Source organism: Ctenocephalides felis, unplaced genomic scaffold (assembly GCF_003426905.1).
Source record: "Ctenocephalides felis isolate EL2017-DRISC unplaced genomic scaffold, ASM342690v1 CF-g0.4_SCAFFOLD_03572, whole genome shotgun sequence".
Taxonomy (NCBI): domain Eukaryota; kingdom Metazoa; phylum Arthropoda; class Insecta; order Siphonaptera; family Pulicidae; genus Ctenocephalides; species Ctenocephalides felis.
In genome coordinates this window covers 39,763,732-39,773,579 of record NW_020539726.1, presented here as the reverse complement: position 1 = coordinate 39,773,579, position 9,848 = coordinate 39,763,732, and the positions used below count along the sequence as shown (strand labels likewise).

Here is a 9,848-nt window from a genome sequence, read left to right as displayed (position 1 = left end):
GCCATAACATACCGTTGCCATTTGTTATCGGAGACTTTTAGGGCAATTCTAGTAAAATAGCGTTGTCATGACAACGGAGAAACTGTCTAACTTTTTTAAACATATAAACCAAGGAATAATCTTATGATAACTGCATCATCTAAATTTCTGTTATTTTAAGATTATTCCTTGCTTGTTTATATGTAAAATAAGCCTGATTTCATAATTTCCAATACAAAGAACAAGAATAAGAAAAACGTTGCCATGACAACGCGCTGTTACGATAGAATTGCCCCGTTAGTCCTTAAGGAACACAACTAGTGTGAAATTTTCAAAAAATCGAATTTTCAATTTTTTCATATTTCCATAGGTTATACCTTTCAAAATAACATACCAAAATTTTAAATCGATATCTTAAATAATTTTTGAGTTACAGCCATTTAAAGAGTATATATATATAGTGCATAGTATAACGATTTAACCTTTAAATGGGTTTTTTTCGAAACGGCATTTCCCGAATTTGCTGCAGCGATTACTCAAAAACAAATGATCTGATCACTATTAAATTTTTTTTACATGTTCTATATATAGTTCTCCGTAAAATAAACTATCGATTTTTGGATCGGATCAAAAATCGAATTTTGGCAGTCCAAAAAAACGACCTAAATTTTGGGTAAAATTCGATTTTTTTTAAAAAAAACGCCGTCATTTTGTCAATTTTTGAATTTTTAGGTCATTTTACAGACAATATTATCTAGTTTAACAAGATTTTTTTTTTTAATTTCATCCACGTAGAAGGCCGGAATCACTACAGCAGTGAAGGGTCTTTGGAGATCGACGATAACTTAAAAAATATTTAATTGTTTTCTTCATAAATTTTACTATGTATTTTTAAAACATGTATAAATATATTCTTAAAATTTATAAAAAATTGAAATGATTGATGAAGTAGTTTTTTTAATATAAATTCCCAAAAATCACCTTTTTTTAGGCGTTTACACTAGTTGTGCCCCTTAATATAACGTATACTCGAAGCATTATGTACTGGCATCATACCGCGATACATATTTGCAATATCTTCACTGCCTTTTCAATATACATTTTATACTTAAATCCACAGTCTATGTATTTCTCGTCGTTTCAAGAGATCATAATCATAGTCCTTTACCTTAAGCACGATTAAATAAATATGTCTTTGATTATAATTTTATACACATAATGCCACTATTCGATAGATAACTAATACAAATGGCAGGCAAATAATATATGACCACTTATTATTTTGTTCACACACGGTCAATTACTAATACTTTTTAGTTTGCACTTCGTGCACATGAATACCGTGTTTTGCTCGTGTAAATTTGTACCGTTAATGCAACTATTATATTTATCCGTTGCACTTAAGTCAGGTGCATTTTACGTAAAGGTTAACCAAAAATAAGGCAGATCGATACCCGATAAGTCTTGTTCGTGTAAAATACTGATTTCTTAGCATCGATCTATTCCTAAACTTAAAAGTTCTACGATTTTCAGTCACCAAATCTGCTGCAGGCCTTTTTCCATTTGCACTGGGTGCACCACTGGTCTCGGTGCTCCATGCCGTACACTTTGCGGCACTTTTTGTTCTCGCCTCGCGTTCTGCGAGAGGGGCTCAGTGGCGCGCCGTGGGAGTACCGGGAAGGGGCGCTATGAGATAGGGCGGTGACGGCCCCCTGGTGAGACGGGAAGGCATTGACGATGATGTTGGTGTTGGTGTTGGAGGACTGGAGGATCGGGTAGGGCGCGTATGATGTTGATGGTCTCGGCGAAAGGCGCACGTGTTTCTGGGGGGGTGTCGAATTCTAGAAAAAAAAAAAAAAAATTATACAAAAACCATCTTTTAACTCCCAAGAACTATTTTATTTTCTAGAGACTACTTTGAGTGATATCCCCAAACTTAGAGCAAATGTGCTTTACCATGTTTTAGTGTTTTCCGCAGTCAACAGATGGCCTTCTGTGTCTGAATTCTTAACATGTTTTAAGGTATCGCTACTCTAAGTAGTTAAAAATGTTATATTTTATACGCGCATATTTTGTTCCAATTTGATTGATAAAATTAAAAAAAAGAAACTCTACTGACGAGCAAACTGAAATTAAAAATAAAAAATGGAAAGGGGCTCTACTAACGTGCAAACTAAAATAAAAGGCTTGAAATGAAAAAAAGGACTCTATTGACGAGCAAACGCATATATAATAATTAATATAGAAAAAAAGAACTCTACTGACGAACAAATTGATATTAAAGACAAAAATGGGAAAAATGACTCTACTGACGAGCAAACTGTAATAAAAATATGAAATGAAAAAGGAACTCTACTGCCAAGCAAACTGAAATTAAGTACAAAAAATGAAAAAGGACTCTACTGACACGCAAACTGAAAAATATAAAGCAAAAAAGGACTCTACTGACGAGCAAATTGAAATTAAGCACAAAAATTAAGACCAGAAATGATAAAAGGACTCTACTGACGAGCCAACTGAAACATACAAAATAAAAAAGGACTTTACTGACGAGCAAACTGAAATTAAGTACAAAAAATGGGAAAAAAACTCTACTGACGAGCAAACTGAAAAATATGAAACAAAAAAAATTTACTGACGGACAAACTGAAATTAAGCACAAGAAATAGACAAAAGACTCTACTGATAAGCAAATTGAAATTATAAGTACCAAAAATTAAGTATAAGAAATGATAAAAGAACTCTACTGACGAGCAAATTAAAATTTATGAAACAAAAAAAGACTCTACTGATAAGCAAATTGAAATTAAGTACAAGAAATTAAGACTAGAAATGATAAAAGAACTCTACTGACGTGCAAACTGAAATATACGAAACAAAAAGGGACTCTACTAACGAAATTAGGTACAAGAAATGGTAAAAGTACTCTACTGACGACCAAACCAAAATGAAAATGAAATGAAAAATGAGACTCAACTGACGAGCAAATTCAAATATGTATACGAAATAAAATGGACTCTACTGACGTACAAACTGAAATCAAAGACAAGATATGGAAAAAGAACTCTACTGACGAGCAAACTGAAACATACGAAACAAAAAGGGACTCTACTGACGAGCAAACTAAAATAAAAGACATGTAATTAAAAATGGACTCTACTGACGAGCCAACTGTAATAAAGATAGAAAATGAAAAAATGACTCTGCTGGTAAGCGAACTACAATTCATGACATATAAAAAGAACTCTACTGATGAGCAACATTTAAGAAAATGAGAAAAAAGTATCTACTGTATATATGTATAATAAGTCTTATGTAGAATTAAACCTAAGGGTAAATTTACATGCTACAGTTAGTGGCGATCCTATCGAAAGTGGAAACAAATAAAATTGATGTAATGCTAATGTTATCTATGACTTCAATTCCAAAAAAATTCGGAAGAAAATTACTAAAGTTTTTCATCAGTTTCTCATGATAAATCTATTTCAAATGTTTATTGTGTTAGTTATATCTGCATATTGAATAATACGTCCTTGTAGCCGAGGGAAAAATAATATTCTTAATACTCCATATACGGTATAACTGCATTTATGGTCTCCCAGTACAAAAGTGAGCGGATAATAAATCAGGAGAAACGACTCTAGCTAAATAGTACAACAGCTAGTCGAAAAATTTACTATCGAATCATCAGCCAATATGATGAAATATAGAATACTAGCAAACCCGACGAACTCCGTTTCGCACCAGATGGTTTCGTGAGAAAGATGAAGAAATTTTTTGTTTGTTTTATATTTGAAAAGGAAAAATTTGATTTTATCACACAACAGTGATGAATTTATTTCGATTTGAAAAATTAAGTGTTTTTTAGTTGAACTTCTCTAAGTGAATGAAAGTGAATCCGCAAATTATCCGTTTCATTGAAGTGCTCTTTGGTAAACCACATTTTTTGTTTTTTGGTCTGACGTTAACACAAGCAAAGCGGATGGTTTTCCAACTCGTGAACAGGCAACGTATAACTGCCCATGTGAAAAACAATGATTTTCTAAATAATCTATTTGAAATTTATCCCGCAAACACTAAGCGATTGGCCTTGAGACTTGTTATTGCGAACGCAAGGCGAACTGGAAATTACAATTGTTTGAAGTCAAACGGAAGATCAGTCAGAATCATTGATATGTCACCAAATCGCCAGCAATTTTTGATTGAATAGTGAAATTCAGTGCGTGTACATCATATTTCTTGGCGGCAAGAATGGCTCGTTGACTTAACCAAGCATAATTCTGATAATTCTAACTAATTTCATTACTCGAATTTTTAATTACGGTGCGTGAAGTTCGTCCAGCAGCTTGCAATAAGGCACGATGCCATGCACCACTAATTTTCTTAGCTATAAACCCAACGAATGGAAAATTGTCGAAATCGGTTCGTGCGTTCTGGAGTTATTTCGTCAGGAAGGAAAACCCGACTTATTTTTATATATATCTAGATAAAGTACACTCACAAATTTAGGTACCAATTCTGCCGCATAATAAAAAAATGTAATGGCAAGGTCACGTTATGAAGAACTTTCCATACTGAATATTGACAAAAGCCATGCGGTTGCTGTGCAGTCAGGCGTATTTCAGATAAAACATCTAAATTAGAAACCGCACAAATGTCAACAGATAACAGGGTGTTTCTGACCCAGCTTCTTAACATACGAGTGACGTTGCAGTTTATGTTTAAAACGCCAGAATGCGCAGCAAATACATGGACATCTTGACAGTATTCATTATGATTCAGTAGCATAATGTATGCAAGTTGCGGACTTCAACATGGCCTTGCCATAACATTGGTCTGTTATGCAGTCGGTCGTCCCTTTATTTTTTAACATTTTTGAATAACTATTTCCCCCAACTGTCAATTTACCAAGTGAAAGCCCAACTCAAACGAAAAGCCATCGGTTCCGTTGTTGTGTCATGTTGTGTTTGTGTCGAACTCGCACACATTCATTCGAATTCACATTCACATTTACAAACATTCAACATTCGCATTCGAATTCGTTCTACGTTCACTTTTACTCTATAGATAATAATCTAGTCTTATAGCATAATAAGCACTCTACGTCAGGTGCAAAAAGTATGCAAAATGAGAAATCGTTTTCGTATTTATGAGAATTGTGGTCGATTGAATGCTGACTCATTTATATATATATATATATATATATATATATATATATATATTTATTTATACTAGATGACCCGGCAAACGTTGTCCTGTACCCATGTCTACATTTTTTTTTATATAATATACTAATATATACCGTTTACCTAAAAATAATAATTAAATTACTCTTCACTCCAAAATTGCATATACATTTATAATATGAGCGATGTTAAATGTAGAACTGCTCTAAATAAAATGATGAGTCTCAATTTTCACACTATATTGGAAATTGAAGTCTCTTAAACGGTATAACATAACCATAACATAACACTGGTACTTCATGTTGGATTATATTAATTAAATTTTTTATTATCCAAGATATCCAAAATTACATCTTAAACTTCTTCTAATCCATATCGTGAGGGCCGCATTGTATGTATTCATCTTTACTTTTCCATTTGTTCGTATGAAGGGAAATTTTCATGGATTTCAAAAATATTGTGAAAATATTAATAAAAGATGCAAAGAAATTATATATTGAAAAAAAAACTATATTGAAAATTTAATATCCGAATCTTGTGTTGGCGCCCCCTAAAGCGTGCACTCGTATTTTTCGCATGCGTCGCATTCAAGGTTGGACCGGCCCTGATTAATACTTAATTTCATATTTCAAGTGAATTATATTTGTCATATCCTGTTCATATGTGTATCATTCAATCTGCCATATATATACTGTATCATATTTTAATTTCTGGCACATCTCAGCTCCTTTTCGACAATAATAATGTAGACATTTTTCTTATTTATAATCATAAATTTATTATACATATTCTAATCTTGTCTAGGTTCATAAGTAAATTGAAATTTTTGGCAGATGACTGTTTTCATTTGTTTTCAATGCAAACAATGACATGTCGTTTTTTACAATTTTTTCCATTTATTTCTACAACATTTCACATACATCACAGTAGATTATAATCACATACAAGCACTCACTCCTTCTAAACGATTATTCGGATTTTGATAAATCTTTCTGAAGTTTGTTAAGTGAATTTTTTTAGGATTTTTTGAATTATAGAAATATAGTAATATTGTAGAAATAAATGGAAAAAATTACAAAAAACCGTTTATCATTGATTGACATTGAAAACATTTGAGACATTGTTTGGCATTGAAAACAAATGAAAATTGTTATCTGCCAAAAAATCACGAAAAATCACGTGAGGAAGAAGGGGCCTAGTGAAAAATTACGCGTATTTAGTTTTTATCTAAATTTTCAAAGAAAAATACATTAATGGTAAATTCGAAATATTCGATCCAAAAATCGCTGAAAAATCGATCACGTGATTAATGGACGCCCATTTAGGAGGAGTTTAAGATGCAATTTTGGTGCTCTCTATGATTTATTCAATAGAATAAATCGCATAAAATGCCCAAAATAAATAGGTAAAATGTTTCAAAAGCCAAATATTAATTAATGATAATAATTTTAATAATAAACTGGTAAAACAGGTGTAATAATAGGGGGAGAAAGCGCTAGAAAAAAAATGTCATGCAGACGCTGAGAATCTTAAGAGCGTCCCTACTAAAAATGTACATTAAATTATTACTAAGAATAAATGTAATTTAGATATTATATAATTACTAAAAACCAGTTAAAATATGATACGAGATTATAAAAGTGGGTAGAAAAATCTAAGTTATAATTTTTTTATTAAGGTATGTATATGGTGCATTTTGATGTGAAGAGTAATTTAAAAAAACAATAATTATTATTTTTAGGTAAATGGTAAATATTAGTACGGAATATTAAAAAATTGTAGGCGTGGGTACAGGACAACGTCTGGCGGGTCATCTAGTATATATATATATATAACCAACACCAATTTTTAAATTCACTCACCATTATGTGCAAGGCTGGTGTTGGGTGCTGCAAATTGCTTGGTATATTTATTGGTTTGCACATCAGCAATCCTTGCCTGAAAAATATAAATATAATTTTGAATAAATAAATAAATATATATGTATATATACATATATATATATATATATATATATATTCATATTCCAAGCTCTCCTACTATAACGAAGGACATTAAAAAGTATATGACGGTCGTGTCCTAATAAATTGAATTGAAATGAAAGGCCACGAGTCCGAGAGCGCGCCTAGTTCTATAATCGTGCAAATTATTACATACATCATAAATATAGTAATTATTTCAAAACATTCAATAAATATGAATGAGGCATTTGAAAAGCTTTAAATTAACTGAAATATTTGTAGGGCTCGTTCGTTAGGACAGCTCCTATGATTTGCTAACCTCAAATATCTGCCCAGAGGTGTTTTAGCCAAGAACTGCACCAAATTTAACCGCACTTTAAAAAATTCTGAATTTTCTAAAATTTTACGACCTTTTTTATGTATGGAGTCCAAAAATCCTTGAAAATCGATCACGTGATTAACGCACGCCCCCCGAGGATAATTATTACAGTAGGGTTTGTGTCCTTGCTGAGAATGATTTGAAACACTGCTTATTACGATTATTTTCTTGAAAAGACAAGAGTTTTTTTTGGTAAAACTTAAGTAAAAACTAAAAAAAAATGAACGAGAAAAAATAAAATCATTTTTTACATAACTCACTAAATATATTTGAAGTAATTTAGGGGTCAATTATCCGATAAAATAAAAATATTATGTTACGGGTCCATATTCGCATGAGTCGGTAGTAAAAGCTGTCAAAAAGCTAAGCATTTGTCGTGCGATCAGGCGTTTCACACATAAAACCAAAATCTAAGTAATTCGAGGTTTGTCGGTTCGATCCCCGACAAATCTGAAAAAATAACAACTCACCCAAAATTAGACCTAGATTTCCATTTTATTTAACATTGACCCCTTAGACTTTTATAAGTTATAGCGTTGTCACTGTCAACATTCATATCATCTATCTATTAAAACTTTTGCTTGCTTCGAGTCGCCCTTGAAATTGGAAAGTTCAATTCGTTTTCGCCATTGCATATTATTATATGTATTAAGTACATATTACGCGGGCGTCCCACTTGCATTGAAAACTTGACACGATTACTAACATCAAACAATAGAAACGGCGACAGATTGATAGAATAAAGATTGCGCGCGTTGGCAATTGCAAAATCCGATACAAGAGGTTTAGGAGAAATAAAATTAAAAAAAGGAATCCACTATCTATTTTCAATACCTCATATTGCCTACGATCTTCTTCTGATACTCAGGATCCTCGTGCGGCGGCCTGGCCATATCTCTGTGCGACAAAGTAGGGGGCGACGGTGGCGCCGGCCTGCCAGCGTCACATCTCTCAACTTCGGTGTAATAGAACTCTTCTTCGTGATCGGAGGAGCAGCAGCTCGAACTGGAATCATCGTCATCGATATTACCATCCTCGTCGGATAACTGGTCATCCGACAACCTATTTTCGTCGTCGATTATCCTGTCGGGAACGTCGCAGAGGGATGAAGTGTGGCGACGGCGACGCGAGTGGCGCCGCGAGCGGCGTCTGGAGGCGTTCGAACCGGAGCCTGAGATTCCTGAGTCTGGCGAACCGGAGGAAGATGAGGTTTTTGGCCTGGAAGAAGAAATAGATAATTGGTGATTGGTTGATATAAAATAGTAAGAAATAATTTTACTTAAGTTACTTAAGAACCTGAAATAGTATTATTCACTTAACCTCATTTTGAATTGTGGTCGCTGTCAAAAGTGTGTTAAACGTCATCGTGAATCACTTTTTAATCGCAGTGTGATTTTATTTAAAACCGATACACCACATCTTTATATGACTTTTGTTCACACTTTGTAAACAAAGGAAGATTCGAAGAACGGAATTTGTATAAGGGTGGCGTCACACTTGCAAACGACTGCAAATTATTTAACAAACAGAAAACATTTGAATTTGAGAATTTTAACAAATCATCAGAACAGAGACATGGGCTGTAGGTAAGGTGGACAAAAGCTACGGAAAGTGTTAGATGAGCAATTTTACAAGAAATACGTTAAATAAATAGTTATGCCAACTCCGCTAATGAATTTCTGACAAACTACCAAATCAAGGTTATTTACAGTGATCTCTGTAAAAATGAAATGCAATTTATATATTGCATCGGTTTAATAAAGGGAGAAAACATGTTTAAACTTTTTCCTACTAAAAGTTAAGGAAAAAAACGACACAGTGCAATGTGAACGCGTCCTAATATAAGAATTATGTTGAAAAGAGTCATGGCCGTGCCCACGTTTATGCGTGACGTCACAATAACTGTTAAATTTCGTCAATTTTATTCGATAAGTAAACAAACTACTATTGCAAATTGATGACTGTTGTATATATAATAAGTATAGGATAGCACATTAAAAAATTTGCATAGGAGAAATAAGCCAGAACTTAATGAAACGTTTACAACAACATAAAAACTATTCAAAAAATTCGAGGCAATTTAAAACTATGATTGCGGAGCATATTTATACTTTAAAACACAATGTGGACTTTTCTAACCCGACAGTACTACAATTCGAACAAAATTTATTCAAACGAAGAATTATAGAATGATCTTTTTAAACTATTTACAGCAATAAAACAATAAATAATCGGAATGAACTTAACACGCTGTGCGACACAAATCTCTTTTATTTAGATAGTATTCCAAATTTCTCACAAACAATAAAAACACGTGCAAAGGATTCGCAATTCGTTCCACAC

At 32.9% G+C, this 9,848-nt stretch overlaps 1 protein-coding gene across 1 annotated transcript; it reads right to left on the bottom strand.

Annotated features, from left to right (window-relative positions):
- Nucleotides 1-1,099: 1,099 nt before the first annotated feature.
- On the bottom strand, nt 1,100-8,830 carry LOC113388473 (zinc finger protein 395-like). The gene is made up of 4 exons (XM_026625849.1): nt 8,826-8,830; nt 8,340-8,723; nt 7,028-7,103; nt 1,100-1,820 (listed from the first exon to the last, which is right to left on the bottom strand). Exons 1-4 carry the CDS (start codon nt 8,828-8,830, stop codon nt 1,509-1,511), a joined length of 777 nt encoding a protein of 258 aa, XP_026481634.1. The 3' UTR covers nt 1,100-1,508.
- Between the last annotated feature and the right edge of the window lie 1,018 nt (nt 8,831-9,848).

What these genes read in the sequence shown, in the direction of transcription:
- LOC113388473 (XM_026625849.1), bottom strand. An exon ending in AAGATCGTAGGCAATATGAG is followed by an intron (nt 7,104 to 8,339) that starts GTATTGAAAATA and finishes TATATTTTTCAG; the next exon opens with GCAAGGATTGCTGATGTGCA. An exon ending in CACCAGCCTTGCACATAATG is followed by an intron (nt 1,821 to 7,027) that starts GTGAGTGAATTT and finishes TTTTTTTTCTAG; the next exon opens with AATTCGACACCCCCCCAGAA.